Source organism: Danio rerio, chromosome 21 (genome assembly GCF_049306965.1).
Source record: "Danio rerio strain Tuebingen ecotype United States chromosome 21, GRCz12tu, whole genome shotgun sequence".
In the NCBI taxonomy this organism is placed as follows: Eukaryota; Metazoa; Chordata; class Actinopteri; order Cypriniformes; family Danionidae; genus Danio; species Danio rerio.
This window is the reverse complement of record NC_133196.1, coordinates 37,571,190-37,594,291: the sequence shown is the minus strand read 5'-3', so window position 1 is coordinate 37,594,291 and position 23,102 is coordinate 37,571,190. Positions and strand designations below refer to the sequence as shown.

Genomic DNA, 23,102 nt, shown 5'->3' with positions numbered 1-23,102 from the left:
GAGTAAACATTTTACATTGCACATTATAAAGCAAAGGTGACGCAGTGGCGCAGTTGGCATTTCTGTGCGGAGTTTGCATGTTCTCCCTGTGTTTGAGTGGGTTTCCTCCAAATGCTCCGGTTTCCCCTACAGTCCGAGAGGGGTCTGGATGCAGACCTGGTGTAGTGCAATCTGAGCTGCATCTAATGCTTTTTAATGGGCTCACCTGACCCTATCCATAACCCTACCCCTCACCGTGACGTCACTCGCTCCATTTGAGTGCATTGTGTCTGGCATTGCATCGCTGAGTGATGCAATCTCAGCTTGCATCATAAAGGCTGCATTTAGATACTATTGTACAGTCCAAAGACATGCACTATAGGTGAATTGTATAAGTTAAATTGTCCGTAGTGTATGTGTGTGTGAATGAGAGTGTATGGTGTTTCCCAGTAATGGGTTTTGGCTGGAAGGGAATCGGCATGTGAAAAGATGCTGGATAAGTTGGCAGTTCATTCCACTGTGACGACCCCAGATTAATAAAGGGAATAAGATGAAAGGAAAATGAATGAATGAATGAATGATTAACAGAGCAAAATCCCCATCAAAACAGTGTTAAATATAAACACTAAGAACATTTTAAATATCAATAAAATATTAATCCTAATGCAAGTAAAAGCAACACTGTGAAAGAGGTGATAATTGTTTTGTTGCCGATCCAAGTTTTAGGAAACAAATAATAGTCGATCATAAAATAAGATCATGTAGTTCCCATAAGTCTATGACTTTAGATGATCGTTTGGTATCAGAAGTGGCCTATATGAAAAGCAAAGGTCTCTACGTTACGCTCTTTTTACCTAAATAAAATATAATCATGCCTTGATTTTTAGTTATTTAATTAGGACAGTACAATCTGACTTTGCTTAGACAAAAATATTGTCACTTAACAGAAATTATGTACAGTAGAGAATATAAAGTCATGCTGTAGTGAAAAAATAATTAATATTGTGTATGACTCCTATTAGCTTGGACATCTGTATATATACATCTCTGCAATGACTCAAATAACTTAAAGTCATATGGAATGGCAAAGAAAGCATTCTTGGAGGACTCCCAGAGGTTATCAAGATTCTTTGGATTTAGCTTCAATGCCTCCTCCTTCCTCTTAACCCAGACATGCTCAATAATGTTCATGTCTGCTGATTGAGCTGGCCAATCCTGGAGCATCTTAACCTTCTTTGCTTGCAGGAACTTTGATGTGGAGGCTGAAGTATAGGAAGGAGCACTATACTGCTGAATAATTTTCCCTCTCCTGTGGTTTGTAATGTAATGGGAAGCACAGATGTCTTGATACCTCAGGCTGTTGATGTTGCTATCGACTGCAGATCTTTTACATGCACCCATACTGAATGAAACCCCAAACCATGAGTTTTCCTTCTGTAAACTTGACTGATTTCTGTGAGAATTTTGGGTCCATGTGGGTTCCATTAGGTCTTCTTTAGTATTTGTGATGATTGGGATGCAGTTTAACAGATGTTTCATTTGAAAAAACTAGAAATCAAGTTAATAGTTGTGGCTCTTACAACTGGGATTGACGACAAGACTTTTGTCAGGTAGTCTAATACTACATGTAGTCTTATTTTATGACACTTGGCCTGCATTTTAACAGAGGTGTGACTTGATTAACTTTAAACATGATCCTGTGTTAGTGGACTTCAATAATAAACAGTTCTATTTATTAAAGTAGTCTTGAGGTTATTCTGTAAAAAAAAAAAAGGATCTTAATTCTGTTTAACATGGATTATTAAATAAAGATGATAATCGATAAAGAGTATCATGGAGATTAATTACAAAGGACAGAATGATGAGGCGACGCAGTGGTGCAGTAGGTAGTGCGATCGCCTCACAGCAAGAAGGTCGCTGGTTCAATCCTCGGCTCAGTTGGTGTTTCTGCATGGAGTTTGCATGTTCTCTCTGCGTTTGTGTGGGTTTCCTCCGGGTGCTTTGGTTTCCCCCACAGTCCAAAGACATGCAGTACAGGTGAATTGGGTAGACTAAACTGTCCGTAGTGTATGAGTTTGTGTGTGAATGAGTGTGTGTGGATGTTTCCCAGAGATGGCTTGCAGCTGTAAGGGCATCCACTGCATAAAAATGTGCTGGATAGTTGGCAGTTCATTCCGCTGTGGCGACCCCGGATTAATAAAGGGACTTAGCCGACAAGAAAATGAATAAATGACAGAACGATGCAAAAAGCTTATACAATGCACTTTTTGAGTTCTGACAATGGAAAAATGGCTTTGGTCACCCACCAGAACTGCCACTTGTAGGAAGCCAGTACAAGTTACAAACAGCATTAAATGTACTTAAATAAAGCAGCTGATTACAGTGTGGAAAGAGAATCAATGTTAATGTGTTTCTGCCTTTTCTCTTGCACAATCCTTTAAGCTCTTATCAACAGTCCGAGTGCAAAGGCCAGACCCATGCTTAAAACCCAAGTATGTTTCTGTGTGTTCAGTTGACGGAGGTAGGGAAATCGTTAACATTTCATCATCAGATGTGTGGTGTGGCTCTAAATGATTAATTACTCTGCTTGCTGGATTACTTCCTGTTCTGGAGGGCCCTGGCTCCAGAAGCAATGGTAGCTGCACTACTCCACACAGGAAGTGGGCTTGGATAAGCTAATAGAGAGGCATGCATTTTCCCAGGGAGTTTGGGGTTTTGAACCTTCCTCTGTTTATTTATTATTTTTTTCTTTCATTTGTAGTAAAGGTTGTGTTTCTGTGGTGTAATTTGTGTTATAAGCATACAGAAAAAGACATACAGAAACAAACCAAAGAGTGCCAGTACATTGGGGTGCAGTTAAAGGGACCTATAGCAATGCTATCTGCATATACTCTACACCATAATGCTGAAATGTCAAGTCTTTGACACTTTAAGCTGTATAGAAATGTTTTTAAAATATATCTAGTAAAATGTTATTTCCTATCATCATGGTAAAGATAAATTAAATTAGTTATTTTAAATGAGTTATTAAAACTATTTTGTTTAGAAATGTGCTGAAAAAATCTTCTCTTCATTACACAGAAATTTCATAAAAATAAACAGAGGGTCTAATATATTGATCAGGGAGGGCTAATAATTCTGACTTCAACTGTAGCTGTTAGTTTAAGTAAAAAGTTTGTTTAAGAATGGAAACTGTTTTAAATTTAAAAATGTTCTGTTGAGTCTTGACAATCAGCCTCTGTTAAAGAATAAAGAAAATAAGACATATTTTTTTTCTTATACCTTTACTAGCGTATACAATCCTTTTAACTAATTTTATCATTAAAATCAGCATAATTGTTTTAATTTCAAGTTTTTTGTATCACCTAGTGCCTAAATGCATTAACATGCTAGAATGGGACTTAAATTAAAAACTGTACCCCCAGTTTTGTGATCTTCTTAATTCACAGAAGAAGAAAATGGGGAAAACATGCCAATGCCAAATGGCAAGTGACTCAGCCGGGACTCAAACCAGCGACCTTCTTTCTGTGAGGGGAAAGTGTGAAACACTGAGCCACTGTGTCACCCCCTTTCCAACTCTCAAACTATATTTTATACTATATGTGTGTTTTTGTGTGTCATAATTAATCCCATACCAAAATTTTATCCAATCATGAAGACCATAAGCGATATTTCGTAATGTGGATTTAAAAGTGCATGCAAGGAGCAGGAATGGCTTGTTGCATTCCCATGGCAAACAGCACCAGTAAATAATGAAGCTGTCAGTAGGGGGCCTGTGGTTTCGCATTTTGGCATTAGGTCGATGATATACAGCAGACCTCTCTGTTTCTCTACAACCTAATCCATCATGCCTGGCCCTTATGCGACTGTACAACACCAGACTCAATCAGACTTTGGCCTATTGGGCACATTGCCATTTGCCTTTTTTGACAGAGGGCATGTGGTGAGGTTGATATCATACAGTGTCACACTGTTTGCATAGCTCATATTCATTTGCAATATGTTATTTCATCATGTTTTTAATCAAAAAAAAAAAGTGTCTTACCATTTGTGTTTGTATTTTCTATGACCTCTCTTCAGATAATATTTGGAAGTCTTGGTGTAGAAACTGATATAAAAATATCACTTTGCTTAAAACCTTGAAGCTGGAAAGAATCCAGTGGTAATTAAAAAGTCCAAATAATATATAGGGCAATCAACACACTCAATCATGTGGAATGTGAAAGTGTTTTTAACATATGTTTCTGCGTAGTGTGTTTTCCGCCACCATGCCAACATTCCTCACTCTGGAGGGAAAGACACTCGCAAGAGAAACAGTCATCTAGAGCTCAGTTACAATGACAGGGTGTGTGGATTGCTTTTGTTTCTTTTTATAATTTGTCCAGGAAAAGCTGACAATTGCTTGGCTGTAATGAACGCTGTTATTCTTTCTGATGACAATAGTAGGAAAACCTGTGCTGTGTGCAAGGCAGGAGGGACAGCATTTCCCCTTAGAATTGACCACGCTGACCTTCACTTTGCACTCTTTGTAGTGTTTTTCATGGTTTTTGTCCCTTTATGGGAGTGTATGGTGAGTAAATATGTAATTGTAGGAGTTGATGCAAATGATTTGTGTGGGAATATCTGCTTGGTTTACGAGTCTATGAATATGCTGTTGCACATTGTAATATGTGAGGATCACAATCCATTATGCCTGCTGAATTAAACTGTTTTATTTGTGGTTAAGAATAAGATAAATGGTCTTTTGCAAAATCTCTAAATGGTTTTAAACATAAATGTTAATATTTTTTTTAGTTACTCTTACAAAACTGCAAAACTCCAACACTCCAATATTTAATCCTCTACAGCACGCATTATGATAGATCTAAAAAATATATATATATATATATATATATATATATATATATATATATATATATATATATATATATATATATATATATATGTTTTTAATGTATTTTATGATATATTGCCATATGGCAACAATGTCCAACTGTGGATTTAACTTAGAAATTTAAAGTTTAGAACTTTCTGTTTAATGAATGTTTTTTTTTGTTTGTTTGTTTGAAATTATTTAATTAGTGTTGCAGTACTGTAAGCTTTAACACAGAACTTAAAAAACGACACCTTACACAAACTTTCCAACAACTCATATTCCAACAGCTTTCATTTATTCCATTCTTTTTTGCTGAGTATAATTAAAAACAATCATAATATTGTATTATCATGTATGCAACATACAGTGAATATAAATATTTTTTCTAGTAAATATTTTAAAAATAAATAACAAGTCTAATATATCCAGATGCATCAGAATAATGAAGCTACTAGCTAACAATGTTTATGTATTATACTATATACTATACTACGCCTGTCTGATTTGTCTCAGAATTAACTTACTTGAACAGTCTCCATCACTGCTCGTGTGAAATGTCCAATCTACATCATTCTCATGGTCAGCAAAACCCATCTCATCCTCACTTTCATCTGCAGGAAGAGCCAGTTCTGTCCTTTTCTTCTTTCACTTCAATCATAGAACATAGTGGTGCTCACTAATACACTGTTCCCTGTATTCGTATCTATTTAAAAGTGGTATTGCCATTAAAACTAGATTTTATCCATAATACAAACACCATTAACATACAATTAATCAACATTATATTATTAGCATTCATGTTGTTTTTGTTAAAACTTAAAAGTTCACAGCTGACCTTGCTAGCTAGCTAACCCATTGTAATATTGCATGTTCCATTACTGAACAGTGTTGTCATATGGCAACACACATGATCCATTTACAAAAAATAATAAGAAAAAAAAATTGAGTTGCGAATATGTCATCATAAATTACTGGAGGTGATGATTTTTTTTTTGTGTGAATCTGACATAATTTGATCTTTTGCTTTTACTGAAGTTTACATTTGCATTCAGCAACTACTCAAAATAAATGCCAGTCTGTCAAAATTTCACTACAGAAAAACACTGCATATCATGTGACTTAACCAAAGCACATAATTGGCTAAGCTAAGGTCTTCTCTTTCCAACAACAACAACAACAACAACAACAACAACAACAACAACAACAACAACAACAACAACAACAAAAATCAATGTTGGCCTTAAAGACACAGTGGCAGGGAAATGAACATAAATAACATGCTTTTAATATAGTATGCCATGTGTATGTTGCCTGTTATCTTTTGCCACAAAACATTTTTCCAGTAACCTTTCCATTTGTAAAAACACAGCAGAAAATCTACATACCTGATTGTGTTTCATAGATTGTTTGTATGTACTATGGAATATCTCTTTATTATCGTGAAACTTAAATGCAACACCTCAGTTTCATCCTTTCAGAGCTCTCACTTCCTCCCTAGACTGCACATTTAATTGGTTATGACTGTTTTATATTTGTTGAATTACATGTTTAATTAAAAGCACATGCTTGTTTAACTATTTTGCCCTGGGAGAAATGTTAATGCTTGCTCTGCACTGCATTACATCCAAGCACTAGTGCAGCTTTTTAAAAGACTACTGAACTGAAACAGCTTGTATGTTTCTGTCTTTCAATTCCAATCAACTGCCCATCAATTACTTGCCTCATTACATCCATATGTGGGCCAAGTGTGGTACCAAGTAGAAGTGCAAACCTCCTCGAATAATGTATCATGAGAACATGGGTGTAAATCTGATTTAACAGGAGGGGGTGGGGACAATAAATGTAAAATTTCTTTCGAGCATTTTTTTTGAAGGGGACACAAATAATACAATCGAATTGTACTAATAAAGATATGTCCTCGCAGTTAAAAAATGGTTTCATCAATATTATTATAGCATGGGGACTACGTTATTATGATTATTTTTCAAAGTTTTTTATCAGGTTCAATGACAAAGCAAATTTTTCTTCAAAACTAATTATTGCATTGTTTGTTGTGTTGTTTACAGTCAACAGACTGACTCCTGAAGCAGAATAAATGCAAGAAAAGACGTTTTCCATACTCATAATAACTACATTACACTTATTAAATTGACCGATCATATTGTAAATCAGTGAGCCTGTGAAGTTCATCTGCTATACAGCCACAACTCCAAAAACATTTGAAAAAAAAAAAAAAATGTTCACCCCCCCAAAAGAATTGTCATTATCCCTTTAATGAAAGCACAACACCCTTACCTGACACTGTACATCTGACTGACCCTGCTCTGCCTGTTCTTCAATCATTTCTTTCTGCTTTGACTGTGATTGATATTGTGACACTAGTATTTTCATAAGCACTCATTCTGAAAGCCAAATTGCCCTAATATGTAAACTTTTTGTACTTAGCATTTAGCTGCACTGAAAAAGTTATCTTCTGTCCATTTTCTCTGTAATTTTATCTAATGCATAACACTGCAAGTTTATTTATGTCACGATTACCATTGATCGTACTTCATAAGATCGCTGGATTTCATTCACAATAACCATGGACTACAAATCCGCCATTTCTGGACTACATTTTCATACATGACCTCTCGCCTGTTACTTCGACTATGATTCTGGACTTTCTTCATATATCTGTTTGCACCTATAGACAATTGCTTGCCTGACCACTGAATAAACCTGCATGTGGATTTACGCCCGTGCGTGAGAATCATAAACAGGGACTTTCTCCAGAAGAAAATTTATTATCAGACATACTGTGAAGATTTCCTTGCTCTGTTCAACATTTCTGAAATATAAAAAAAAAAAAAATCTAAAGGGGTCTAATAATTATCACTTAACATTGATCTTAAAATTTATTCAGCTATTACATTTCTACTGATTTACATATACTACACATACAGTGTTTGTGTTGCAGCATTAGTAGACTTTATTAATTAAACTAGATCTATACACCAGCATGCACAGTTTAAACTAACTTTTATTTCATCATATATTATTATTTTATTATTATTTATTAGTATCTGTCTGTCTGTCTTTCTATCTATCTATCTATCTATCTATCTATCTATCTATCTATCTATCTATCTATCTATCTATCTATCTATCTATCTATCTATCTATCTATCTATCTATCTATCTATCTATCTATCTATCTATCTATCTATCTATCTATCTATCTATCTATCTATCTATCATGTTATGTGTTCATAAAGTGCATCCAGAAAGTATTCATAGCGCTTAACTTTTTCCACACTTTTTTATGTTACAGCATTTTCCCAAAATGTATTAAATTCAATTATTTCCTCAAAATTCTACACATGACAAATGACACATGAAATTGTGGCAAACTTATTAAAAATGAAAAACCTGAAAAATCACGCATACATAGTATGCGTAAGTATTCACAGCCTTTGCTCAATATTTTGTTGATGCACCTTTAGCAGCAATTACAGTCTCAAGTCTTTTTGAATATGATGCCTCAAGCTTGGCACACCTGTCTTTGGGAATTTTTGTCCATTCCTCTTTGCAATACCTCATAAGCTCTATCAGATTGGATGGAAAGCAACAATGTACAGCTATTTTCAGATCTAAAAAAGAGACCTGGTGGTTCCAAACATCTTCCACTTATGGATGATGGAGCATGTAGGCCACTTTGCTCTATGCTCCTGTCTTGGAGATCTACAGACAATTGCTTTGTCTTCATGCTTGGTTTGTGCTTTGACATGCACTATCAACCCTGGGACCTTATACCTTAGGTGTATGCTTCTTCAAATCATGTCCAATCAACTGAACTTTCCAAAGGTGAACTCTAATTAGGCTGTTGAAACATCTCAAGAATAATCAGTGGAAACTGAATGTACCTGGGCTCAATTTAAAGCTTCATAGCAAAGGATGTGAATACTTCTGTACATATGTTTTTTTCAGGTTTTTTATTTGTAATAAATTTGCAACAAATTTAAAATATATTTTTTTCACATTGTCATTATGGGGTATTGTGTTTAGAATTTTGAGGAAATAAATTAATTTAACCCATTTTGGAATAAGTGTGTAACATAAAAAATGTGGAAAAAGTGAAACGCTATGAATACTTTGCGAATCCCCTGTGTATCCACTACTCAGCATAAATGAATACACCCCTTACAGATCTCTCTTTTATAATTTCTGTAGGATGTGTTATAAAAAAAATTAGATTATATACATTAGATTAGTCAGTATCAAAGCCAAAACTGGAACTACTCAAAAAGATTACATTTCAAAAATATGTACACCCAAATAATATGTTGGAAAAGAGCAACTAATCAAATTACGTTTTATGAATAGGAAAAATAGGTAAATGAGAAACATAAAAATAAATTGTGGCAGTTTTGTTTGTAAATATTACTTCAGTAACTATTTTGAATTCAACTGAATTATGTTTGTAACCCTAAAGATGATAGGTGACCAAACTCTTATTTTTAATGGATTTAACTGTTTAATAAAATTGTTTTGTTTAAATGCATCCCGATTTGTATTCACTGTGAAATGGATGGCAAAAAGGCAGTTTCCTGTGATCTAAGAAAAAAAAAAACTTGATAGAAGAACGTGTGCAGCTATAAGTAAACTATAAATAAACATATACTGTAAAACCCAAAATGTTAAGGTAACTCAAATAATTTGAGGAAACAGATTGCAACAAATCATTTAAGTTCAAAAACTAATCCAAATGAGTACTGTGGACGTAATCTCTTTGAGTAAATGAAGCAATTTGAGCGCAGTAAAAAAAAAATAAATAAATGAAGAGAACTCAAACCAACTGAGTACTGTAAAACCCAATGAAGCAACTCAAACCGTTTGAGGAAACTGATTGCAACGAACAATTTGAGTTAAAAAAAAAACTGATCTTATACTGTAAACTTGCTTAATTTAGGTTGAAGTAATTAGGTATTTAAATAACTCATTACCTTCAACACGAAGTTCAAAACTGTTTTCAAATTAGTAGCATTACCTTTCAGTAAATTTTGAGTTATGTACACTCATTTTATTTGATAAAGTTGACTGTTGTGTTTTACAGTGTATTTAACTTAAATATTAACATAATTAAACCACGTTATTTACCTTATTATGAGCCATAATCATCAACAAATAAAGTATATTCTGGTGTACATTTACTTTAAGAAAGGTTTCTATGCAAATTTTAGAGATCTCTCAGTGCTCTTGTATTCTCTGCCCTCATTGCTGCAGAACATCTGGCCTTTGGCCCCTCTGAAATATGTGGTGGTAAGATTTGTTCTTATAAATAGCTATAGGCAAACGACTAGGAGTTCCAAATTAAGAAACAAACATTATTATCAGATCGCACAAACAAGAAAGTTGTAATTTAGACTACTGGAAAAAAAACATTGCTGGACGTTTGTGACTAATGTTTTTATGGGTTACAGGTAGGGCCAGACAGAATCTACGGACATGTTTTGCTATAGAATTTTGTAAAAAATAAGCAAATTTATGCAAAATGAGTATCGTACTTAATATATGACATAAAAAACAACACATTTTTTAATTTTATTTAATTTTACAAAACAAATACAATTAGATCCACTAATTCTGTATAAAAAGCAAGTCTCTCATATAATATATATACTACAAAACAGAAAATAGTACTTTAAAAACTGTATTCTAAAATAATCATATGAATATTTTCATATCAGACAATAAAATTACAGAAATTAATTTAAATTTGATATAAATTATTATAAATTTACACACATTTATACAAGTAAATAAACAAACTCGATGATGGGCTCAAAATCTGCAGAAATCTGCAGATTTCTGCGCACGCAGATTCTATGTGGGCCTAGTTATAGGTAGGTCCACATGGAATCTGCACTTGCAGAAATCTTAAGATTTTAAGAACAGCTTAAGAACATTCAGTTTTTTAAATAAATTTCAGTACTATTATTCATTAATATGAAAGTGTTTATTTGATTTATTTACAATACAGTTTGTAAAGTAATATTTTCTCTCTTTTAGTAGATATATTAGAGTATATGAGATACTTGCTTTGTTTAGCAAATAAATGGATCAAGATGGATATGGATTGCATTTTATTAAATAAAAGTTAATAAGTCATTATTTTTTATTTCATATATATTAGGTTTTTAGTTACGATACTTCCAAAATAATTCTGCAGATTTTTTTGTACTAATTTCTCAATAGATACATATAAAAAATGTCTGCTGGTTCTGTCTGGTCCTAGTTATAGGTATAAGTAGTCCAGTACTTGTCAAGATATTAAGTAAGGTTTATGGGAAGCAAGAAAATTTGCTTGTGTTTTTTTTTTTTTTACTAAATGTTAAAACTGCAGCCCATGTCAAATTTGTTAATTCGGTTCAAATTTGTTTGAGTTTGTCTTAGCTGTGTCATGGTGTTTTTTCCTCTCTGTTCTTCAAACAGCAGCAACAACAACAACAAGAAAATCCTTTAGTGTTTTCTGCAATGTCTCTACAGTGCAGTTATGTTCGGGTTAAAGCAAAAACAACAATTGGGTTATTCATCGCTCTGTTTTGTGTCAGACTGCTGTAAATAACAATGCTCTTTTGGCTTCTCTGTTTTCCTTCATCTTTCTTTCCTTTTTTCTCTTCCACTTTTCTGTGCCTCTCTCACTAATAGCAAACAGTTAAATGGTTGTTCTGAAATGTTTGTTTTCCTGGGTCTGCAAAAATAGTTTGCAGATGATAAACATGTCAGAGTTCCACCAAGTATAATCTTTGCTTTGGCCTCTTTCTTTTGTTTAGCGCAGCATGTCTTGCTGTCTAACAGGCTTGAAATTTGCTTTTGTTTTATTGCTTGCAGTGGAATGTGAGAATATGTGGAGATTAGTGATTACACAACCTTTAGACAGTTTTTTTACGCAATTTCTATATCAGCAAAATGAAAAATAATAAAATCGAAAACTCTTTATTATGAAGACTCCTATTTATCACTGACAAATTCTAAAGCTCTTTTATATTATTTGTCTGGATTAATTGGATGATGCTGTGCGTGGACATTAGGAGGCATATCAAATTAAAAAGTGTATAATTTGTCTTTTTTATTGTTTTTGATGTAGTGCTACACATGATGCTAGTTGACCGATAAAAGACTGACAGAGAGAACAAAACAAAGATAGACAAGGCATAACAAGAGGGAGGGAGTAACTGTGGGAGGCAGAGATAATGAGCGTATGGCATTGTGTTGGAATCTGATTGTCAAATCTTCTTGTAATTATCTATGTTCTCTGGCTCTTTTCCCGACATTTCATGTTTGAAGTGCAATATGGGTTGTGTTTCTGTACAACTGATACCTAATATAACCCATGACTCAATCATCACCCAGATCGTAAACGCACTTCTAAATTCATTCTCTTTTAAAATTACTTTTATTTATAAATTACATTTATAAATGTAATATGGTAACACTTTACAATAATATTCATTAGTTAATGCATTTACTAACATGAACTAATCATGAACAACACATGTACAGCATTTATTAATCATAATTGAACATTTACTAATGCATTATTAACATCCAAGTCCATGCTTGTTAATATTAGTTAATGCACCATGAGTTAACATGAACTAACAATGAACTACTGTATTTTCATTCACTAACGTTAACTAACATATTAGTAAATGCATTAATTAACATTAACTAATGAACCTTATTGTAAAGTGTGACCTGTAATAATAATTTAAAAAGCCATAAATGCTGGTTGATATTACCTATTGACTTTACCTACTATGGAAGTGAATGTGTAATGAGAATTCTTCAAAAAATCTTGCTTTGTATATTAAATAAGAAAGCAAATAATATATTTTTTTAGAAATCTTCAAAAAAATATATAAACTTGGTCAAACTTTTAGTATTTGGTAGGCTTGGGGATGTAGTATAAGATATAAGATAGTTATAGAATAACATTAAGACAAAGAAAATACAATAAGACATTTCTAACTAATTAACTAACTAACATTAAAAATAATAACCCACTACATGGATGCATGTGATATATTCAAATAAAATTTTAATTAATAATGTTTTTAAGAAATTTAAATTAATTAATTAAATAATCTCCTTTAATACCTAGAGTTTACAGTATATATATTATTGTATGTAGCTTTTATTAATAAAGGCTGCGTCCCAAATGGCACATTATACACTATGCTCTTATCCACTATGTACCTACTCAACAACATAGTATACAATTAATAATAATTGATAAAAAATAATAAAAAACATGATCGTTGATAGAAAATATATGGGTATGTAATTTTTTTTAATTACATTATTACATTATTATTGTTCAAACTTACATTGTTTATCATCATGATTATTATTATTATTATTATTATTATTGTTGCTGATATTATTATTGCTATTATTATTATTTTTAATATTATTATTATTATTATTATTATTATTAATATTAATATTTTTATTAATATGATCATCTTTGCTATTAAAACAGATTCCTGCTATTTCCATTTCTGTTCTATTACTTTTTATGTGTTCTGTGTTTACCTGTTTTATGTTTTACAGTCCTAATAAAATAAAAACACACATGTGAGAGAAAAAAATAAAATAAAAATAATTACATTTATTAACTTTTACTTTAAATATACATACCCTTTTTTACTTTTTATATGAAGGTCACAACACTTAATATCATAGCTTCAGCATTTTTCCACTAAATGTGACTTATTTTTTTTCCATGAGATATATATGTTATAAATACTCTATATCATATTATTTTACATATTGATCAGTAATAAATAAATTAAATTAAAAATCACAGCTTATGTAAATTATTTAAGTTCATATATAAACTGTTATGTTAAAACAGGCTACTGCATACAAATCTTGATTAGGCATTTTTCCTAAAAAATAAAAAATAAAATAAAAGTATGTTAAAATGAACCCAGTTATGAAGACGCTATGGATAAGTCTGTTGAAAATGAAAAATGCTGATAAAATAGGTTTGCAGAGTGTTAAGAGTATGATTTAAAAAGGCTTGACACTTTCCTCGGTATGTTAACATCCGGGAAGCAATAATTGTGTCCTATGGGTCGCTCTTGCCCTTCAATGTGCCATTACTAGAGCAATTTTTTTCTTGGCGTCAGTAACAGGATATGCCTGCCTTGTCAAAGAACAAAGGGTGTTAGAATGGCTGCAAAATCCTAATGAAGGGGCTCTGAAAGAGGAGACATTGAGGGGTTCGCTGAAATCTTGAGTGGGATCTGGTTTAACTAGAGCACTGCCGACACAGTCAAATTGTACTTTATTTTCACTCACTCAACAAAAATGTGTTATACCTGGACTAAAAAAGGATTATTTTATACCCCACACATCTGAGATCATCATGTGACATGCACACTAAAAATATTTATAGTAGTATCTTTCACAGACTATAAACGGAAAGCTTCAAAAATGCCTGAAATTCATAATATCTTGAATGTCAAAATCTGAATTGTCTTTTGTCTTGTTGATTTTTTTTGTTTTGTTTTATTAACATATTACAAAGGGTAATTATTTGCTTAACTTAATCCATGCATTTAATGAGCATTATTTAAAGATAATAATAATAATAATAATAATAATAATAATAATAATAATAATAATAATAATAATAATAAAAATAGGTAGGTAGTGTAGTCGTATCACAGAAAGAAGTTTGCTGGTTCGAGCCTCAGCTGGGTCAGTTGGCATTTCTGTGTGGAGTTTGCATTTTCTCCCTGCGTTTGCATGGGTTTCCTACGGGTGCTCTGGTTTCACCCACAGTCCAAAGACATGTGGTACACGTGTATTGGGTAAGCTAAATTGTCCATAGTAGTCACTGTAAGAAAAAAAAAATCTTTAAAAAAAAGGTCAAATGACTGGCAGCTACGGCTGCCAAACAAAAACCATGAAATTACAGTAAAATGTATTTGTTGAAATAAATTGCAAAAAATTATAAATCTACAGATTTTTTCATTAAAATTGGTTAAGTGTTTACAGAAAAACACTGTTACCTTACAGACTTTTCCTAGATTATTACGGTCAAATCCGTTCAATAAAGTTACACACTAAGAGTTTTACAAAGAAACACTGTTATTATACAGACTTTTCCTAGATTATTATGATCAAACACCATCAATAAATTGACTGCACTAAAAGTTCAAGAGAAAACAATGTTATTTAAAAGAATTTTCCCTAAATCATTACAATTAAACACCTTTAATAAAATGCCAAGACATGCTCATGATCGTAATTTAACAGTTTTATTTTGGATCAAACATTTTTGGAAAAAACAACAAACGAGACACAACTGATTAAAATTCTCACAACTTTAAAATTACAGTTGTTACATTTTATTGAATAGTGTTTATATAAAACATGTAGAGGTTTAAGTTATATGGAATGATTCAGTTACAGATCTTAAATTAAATGGAACTGTAACATGAAGAGGACATTGACAAATGAGTGCAGATCCAAATGCAGGTTTATTACACAGAGATGGTCAGGCAAACAACAGTCAACACAGGGGCAAACAGATGTAACATTATGCAGGGAATCCAGAGTCATGGTCAAATAACAGGCAAATGGTCAGTTCCGGCAGCAAACAACTTAAACAATTAACAAACAAAGCAAGGTAAAAGTAGAGAAATGCGTCATAATGTTCACAGTTAAAGTATAACAAGACTAAGAAATTGGTCTATGCTGCTTTTAAAGTGCATGTAATCAGTTCATAACGATCCTCCGACTGTGTGTGTGCAATCAGCGGAATCCGGAATAGGTGCATGTGAGCGCACTTAGTGTGTAACTTTATTGAACTGATTTGATCGTAATAATCTAAGAAAAGTCTGTAAAATAAGTGTTTTCTTTAAACATTTTAATGAAAATATCTGTAGATTTATTATTTTTTGCACTTTATTTCAACAAAGAAATTTTACCATAATTTTATGGTTTTAGTTTGGCAGCCGTAGCTGCCAGTCATTTGACATTTTTTTTTTACGATTTCTTTTTTTTTTTTTTACAGAGCAAGTCATTACAATTTATTACTTTAATTTTACGTAATTTTAAATAAAAAAAAAACTGGAAAAATTACTGTGTAAATAAAAAAAATAAATCGTGCAGCTCATATGATTTCACTGTTTGTTTTTTTGTTTTGTTTGTTTGTTCTCAGAGTATTGTGGGTATTTCCTTTACCGTATAAAGTAATTTATGCTGTTATTAATTTAAATTTAAAAATTTTTAAAAATTAATTTTCACATGATGAATTGCCAGTCCTATAAATCACCCAGTATAAATACTTTTGGTAAGCTTAATAAACAAGCCTACTTACAGTGCTTGTTTAGAGGTTAAAAAAGCTGCTTACTGCAGCAAAACATTCGCCCGATGACAAGATATATACATCAATTGAATTAAAAAAGCATTTAGTGCAATGACATAAAACAATATAGATTGCAACATACACATAAAAAACGAAAGTAACGATCCCCATTTAAAAATGTAAGAAGTAGAAAGTACAGGTATTTGTGTAAAAATATAAGGAGTAAAAGTGAAAAATAGTGAAGTAAAGTACTCATACGAGAAAAATCTACAGGGCTTGACTTTAACACCCGCCAGCCCACCAGACACAGACGCGCACCTCTCAAAAAATGTAACTACTAGTCACAACGACGCATAGCGCATGCTCTGTGATTGGTTGGCTTGGTAGTTCTGACGAGTTCAGGCGGAGGTGAGAACTGCGCGAGCCTGATGCAGAAACTGATAACAAGTATGGAGTCCAGTGAAGCAGCTCCGGACGGAGACTGTTTACCTTGTTGCACGTCCACTGATTCCTGCCTCAAAATTAACGAGTTTGAACCACGTGTGCATAAAGGTATCATTCAGAAAAAAAACAGAAAAAAAACAGAAGAATTTCGACACAGAGGAACATAAACACTTACTGCCAGCTAGCATTTCAAAGTGTTATTGCAGCGCAACAGAAACAGCATGCAGAAGTATAAACGCTCGCCATGGGTTAAATTGCCAGAGCTGCCTTGTCCTTAAGGATTAGAATTTTAGTTTAAGACCGTTTGTCAATATGCACAGAAATGTGCTCCTGGAACTGAGAACCAGCATGATTGATAACTGTTCGCGTGAGCAAAAGAAAGCAGGTGAATACCAAATGATACCTGATGATCAGGCGCATAGAGAGACACAGGCTTTCCTTTCTCACTGACATTGTAAGCGAGGCACAGCTGATGTGAAGCGCGCCAGAGCTTAAAAGCTCCTGTTTTCTTGCACAAAACAACCGTGTTTTTCACCTGCTTTCATTTGCTTGCAGTTATTTTCGTTAATATGGTTTAATTTTTATCCTTTAAAATAACATTGCTTTAATAGGAGATTAACTTTCTATTTTTGATCTGGGATGCTTAACCTGGACAAAAAAAACTGTGTATAGTTTTAGATAAATGAGAATAATTTTTTTAAAGAATAAATAATTTTTGTTGAATAAAAAGTATATGTATACAGCTATATTTAGCTTTTTTAAAATGATGGCAAGGAAATAATAAGTTTAGTTTGGCCAGGAAAAAAAAAAGGTGAATCCTTATTGTGTAGAGCCCTAAAAAGTCATGTGAAATAAAATATAAATAAAGTTAAGGAGGCATGTGGACATATCACATAATCAAGTAATTTTAGAATGCCAATGTTAAATTTATGCAAATATATATTCCCAACAACACAACTGTGGCAAATGAAAATGGCGAGGGGCTAGTAATGTTGGAAAACTACTAGCCACAGTGGCTGGTGATCAAAAAAGTTAATGCCAAGCACTGGTAATGAAGTATTTGTACTCTACTTCCCATCTTTGGTGGCTATGGTAGGTAAAATTCAATTCAATTCAGCTTTATTTGTATAGCGCTTTTACAATGTAGATTGTGTCAAAGCAGCTTCACATAAATGGTCATAGTAACTGGAACAGTGTGGTTCAGGTTTTAGTGTTTAAGTTCAGTTCAGTTCAGTTTAGCTCTGTTCAGTGTGATTTAATCATTACTGAGAGTTCAAACACTGAAGAGCAAATTCATCGATGCGTAGCTCTACCAATCCTGAACCATGCGAGGCAGTGGCGACAGCGGAGAGGGAAAAAAAACTTCACCTGATGGGAGTGAAGAAAAAAAACCTTGAGGGAACCAGACTCAGTTGGGCACGACCATTTTAATTTCTCCGCTGGCCAAAAGTCTTGTGCAGAAATTCATTCGCCGTGGTCTATGCTGGAAGATGGCCTCAATGAAGACTCGTCTGTCCCTGGAGCGTCTCTGGAATCAGACTCATGTTCTCCACTCCCCACGACCATCAGCGCAGCAGCAGCTCAGGATATGGCCTGGTCCCGGATATGGAATCCTTGGGATCATCACGTCGCTGGTCTTGGATCCAATCAGTGACTCCGCCTAATCTGAGGACCTCGGGATGAGTATCCCCAGGTGAAAATAGAGAATAAAGAGAATAATTAGCGTAGCTGCTGTTCATAGTGTATATAAGCAAGATGTAGAAGCCAGTGTGGAACCCGCTAGGTGATGCACTGAGTGTATGCTTTACTAAACAGATAGGTCTTTAATCTAGTTTTGAACTGGGAGAGTGTGTCTGAGCCTCGGACGTTATTAGGAAGGCTATTCCAGAGTGTAGGAGCCATGAAAGAGAAGGCTCGACCTCCTTTACTTGATTTTGCTATTCTAGGTACTACCAGAAGCCCTGAATTTTGAGATCTTAAGGAGCGAGTTGGTTCGTAGCGAGACAGAAGGTTGGTTAGATAAACAGGAGCTAGATTATTTAGAGCTTTATAGGTGAGAAGTAATATTTTAAATTCAATACGAAATTTAACAGGCAGCCAGTGTAAGGAGGATAAAATTGGGGTTATATGATCATATTTTTTGGACCTGGTCAGAACTCTGGCTGCTGCATTTTGTACTAATTGAAGTTTGTTAATAGAGGATGCTGGGCAGCCAGCAAATAGAGCATTACAGTAATCCAGTCTCGAAGTCATAAAAGCATGGACTAGCTTTTCTGCATCTGAGATGGATAGCATATTTCGTAATTTAGCGATATTTCTCAGATGAAAGAAGGCAGTTTTTGTGACATGGGATATATGGTTTTTAAAAGTTAGATTGCTGTCTAATATGACACCCAAATCTTTTATAGTAGAGCTAAAGCTAACTTTGTATCCCTCTAATTGTAAATTGAGTTGCGAGATCTGCTGTGTGCAAGATTTAGGCCCAATAAGTAATAATTCTGTTTTGTCTGAGTTTAAGAGAAGAAAATTGTTGGTCATCCAGTCTTTGATGTCTTTGATACACTCAGTTAGTTTAGAAAGTTCAGACGTCTCGTCAGGTTTAGTGGAAATATATAATTGACTATCATCTGCATAGCAGTGAAAGCTGATCCCATGTCTTCTAATAATGTCTCCCATAGGTAGCATGTAAATTGTAAACAGTAAAGGGCCTAAAACTGATCCTTGAGGCACCCCATACTTTACTGGGCAGATTTGTGAAGGCTGTCCATTAAGATTTACAAACTGGTAGCGGTCAGTTAAGTATGACTTAAACCATTGTAGAGCCTGTCCCTGGACACCTGTAGACTTTAAACGATTTATGAGGATATTGTGGTCAATGGTATCAAATGCCGCACTAAGATCGAGTAAAACTAATAGCGAGACGCACCCTCGGTCAGCAGCTAAGAGTAAATCGTTGGTTATTTTCACTAAGGCGGTTTCTGTACTGTGGTGAGCCCTGAAACCTGACTGAAACACTTCAAGAATATTGTTCGTCTGCAGATAAGAGCATAATTGAGTGGAAACAACTTTTTCTAGTATTTTAGACATAAATGGAAGATTTGAAATAGGCCTATAGTTAGCTAAGTTGTTGGTGTCTAGTTGCGGTTTCTTAATAATAGGCTTAATAACAGCTAGCTTGTAAGAGTTTGGAACATGGCCTATAGATAAAGAAGAGTTGATAATGTTAAGAAGAGGTTCTCCTATAGCAGGTAGCAGCTCTTTCAGTAATTTTGTTGGAATTGAGTCCAGCATACACGTAGCTGGTTTAGAGCTATTTATAATTTTTACTAACTCTTCATGTTCTATGATTTTGAAGCAGTGTAGGTTATTATTATGATTTAATGAAATATTTACAGGATTTGGAGTATAAGCCGGTGCAGAAAGTTTGGCATCTCCTATTTTCTGTCTAAAGCCTTCTATTTTATTACTGAAAAAATTCATGAAGTCATCACTACTAATTTGCGGTGGAGTAGTTTGTTCCAAGGATGACCGATTATTTGCTAATTTAGAGATGGTGTTAAATAAAAATCTAGGATTGTTATGATTATTTTCTATCAGTTTGCGCAGGTGCTCAGTCCTGGCAGATTTTAGAGCCCTCCTATAGCTGGACATACTGTCTTTGTACGCAATTCTAAAGACCTCTAAATTAGTTTTTTTCCATTTACGTTCCAGGGCGCGGGTTGCTGTTTTGAGCGCACGAGTATTATTATTATACCATGGTATAGTTTTAATCTCTCTAGCCTTTTTTAATTTGATGGGTGCCACAGTATTTAGTGTGCTAGTAAAGATGGCATCCATACTGCTGGTTACTACATCAAGATCATTTGAGTTTGCGGGTGCATTACGAAATAGAGAGAGATCAGGTAAGTTATTTATAAATTCATCTTTAGTTGACGGAACAATAGTTCTACTAGGGCGGAGTATTGGAGCGGGTTTGCTGATTTCAGGTAAACATAGCTTATATAGTAAGAGGTAGTGATCTGTAATATCATCACTTTGTGGTATAATGTCTACGTCAACAACCTCGATTCCATAAGACAGAATTAGATCTAATGTATGCTTTAAGCGATGGGTTGGACCCACAACGTTTTGCTTTATCCCAAGTGAGTGTATTAAATCCATAAACGCGAGCCCTAATGTATCATTAGCGTCATCTATGTGGATGTTAAAGTCACCTACAATTAGCATTTTATCAGTTTTGACTAGTAAGTCAGAAATAAAATCAGAAAATTCTTTTAGAAATTTGACATAGGGTCCTGGGGGTCTATATATGGTGATTAAAGCGAGAGATAACATAGGTTTTTGTATAGTATCTGGAAGCTGAACATTAAGCGATAATACTTCAAAGGAGCTAAACATAAGTCCGTTTCTCTGTTTAATATTAAGGAAATCACTAAAGATTGATGCAACTCCACCACCACGACCAGTTTGACGAGCCTCATGTTTATATAAGAATCCTGGAGGAGTTGCTTCATTTAAGCTAATATAGTCATTTTGTTTCAGCCAGGTTTCAGTGAGACAGAGTGCATTAAGATTGTTTTCTGTTATTATTTCATTAATGATAAGTGCTTTAGGTGCAAGTGACCTGATGTTTAGGAGACCAAGTTTTACGAAATTTGTATTTTCACTTTCTACTGGTTTTTCTAATTTGATTCTTACTAGATTTTTCCTGGAGCACACAGTACGTTTATTTCTTAATCTAATAATACGAGGAACAGACACAGTCTCTATAGGATTCGCCAGATATGCGTTACTGATGTTTAAGTGGGGTGAACAAGAGTCTAGGTGGCTATAGTGTGAATTTTGTGAATTTTTACCTGCTAGTCAGATGGTGCGAAGTAATCTGGAGATGTTGTCTGACAGGAGTTCAGCTCCGGCTCGACTGGGGTGCAGGCCGTCAGGACGGAAGAGCCTAGGACGCTCCCAGAAAAGATTCCAGTTATTAGCAAAGAGCAATTTCTGTTCTTTACACCATGTTATTAGCCATTCATTCAAAGCTAAAAGTCTACTGAACCTTTCATTTCCTCGGCGGTAGGTAGGAAGCGGCCCAGAAACGATGATCTGCGTGGCGGGCGAGGTGCGTCGAACCGTCTCGATCAGGCTCCTGAAGTCCTTCTTCAGGATCTCCGACTGCCGGAGCCCGGTGTCGTTTGTCCCCACGTGGAGGACAACGGCACCAGGGCTCTCGGCAGCGCCCAGGATGGTTGGAATCTGTGTAGAAATATTTTTCACACGGGCACCAGGAAAGCAGAAAGTACGTACTTTATTACCTTTTGAGGAGGCGGCACGGACGTGACGAACGATCGAGTCACCGATGATGGCCACATCGGGACCCGACTCGCGGAGAGGGGAGAAGCGGTTCTCCGTGGAGATCTCGAACACAGGCGGAGACGTTCTGCCCCGGGATCTGGGAAGCACCTTGCGCGGCTGCACCCAGGCGCCGTGGTAGCCGGGTGTCGGCGTGAACGACGCCTGGCTGAGCCGCGCCCCGGGTGCGCTGGGCCTGGACAGAGAAGGACGCGGGGTTGAGGTAGAGGGAATGATGTGGTTGTAATTTCCACGTACCTTAGGTGATGAGACGGCCTTAGCATTAGGTACGGCGAGGAGCCGTTCCCGTAGCCGCGACCGTCTTACCACCAGCGCGCGGATCTGGGACTCCACTTCTTCCAGCTCCAGCTCCAACGCCTCCATCGATGCTTCTCCTGCACACAAGGACAGAGACGGAAGCGACATTTTACGGGGTAAAGAGCAAAGCCAGTAAGTCAAAAGTGTATGGTTAAAGAGGTCGGTAGCTTTAGCTGACCAGCGGCGCTAGCAGGCTAAAGCTACAAACAACAGGCGGATGCTCGAGGGACAGACCGTTTTTAAAGCAGCTTTGTTTGTATAAATGTATTAAGGGTTTGGTCACCCTAAGTAGGAGAGACAGATACTTAGCGAATGAGGAAGAATTTAATGATTAAGATTTAAATTGCGAGTAAATAGCAAGTCCAAACTTCAAGCACACAGTGTGTGACCGAACGGAGACAGTGACGCCAGTGACGTCACTCGAGCATGCGCGAGAGTACTACAGTACGTGCTGACATTTAGAATCCTCATCACAGTCTGTTATCACAGTGGTAGTGGTCACATGTTCTGAAAGTATATCTCATGCTTTTTATCTGAGACTCAAGAAAACACCTGGAACTTTAAAGTCTGACATCTTTAGCTTTTTTTTGAGACCAGGTCAAGCACAGGCATTGGCCCCTAAGCATAGACAGCACAATCTGACCCCTGGAGGCATGTGCTTTTCAAATCATACAGAAAAGTTTATGCTAAGGCTTTATGTTTTTAGTTATCTATTGTTATTCTTTCCAAAGCACAATATGATTCACCAAATCTCATTAAAGACAATAGAGT

General features: G+C 34.9%; 2 protein-coding genes across 14 annotated transcripts in view; one reads left to right on the top strand and one right to left on the bottom strand.

Moving 5' to 3' along the window:
- Nucleotides 1–23,102, top strand: part of ebf1b (EBF transcription factor 1b) — a 281,523-nt gene that overhangs the window by 64,196 nt on the left and 194,225 nt on the right. The gene's annotated exons all lie outside the window — the stretch shown is intronic.
- clint1b (clathrin interactor 1b) overlaps nt 17,770–23,102 on the bottom strand; it is a 542,948-nt gene continuing 537,615 nt past the window's right edge. Inside the window, exons 1-3 of one of the 6 annotated variants that reach the window (XM_073935433.1) lie at nt 22,566–22,749; nt 21,524–22,408; nt 17,770–18,340 (exon numbers count right to left, since the gene is read on the bottom strand). In XM_073935433.1, coding sequence (XP_073791534.1) covers nt 21,531–22,397 — 867 coding nt within the window. In that variant the 5' untranslated portion in view covers nt 22,398–22,408; nt 22,566–22,749 and the 3' untranslated portion in view covers nt 17,770–18,340; nt 21,524–21,530. The other 5 variants (XM_073935432.1, XM_073935434.1, XM_073935431.1 and 2 more) reach the window with 5 other exon arrangements.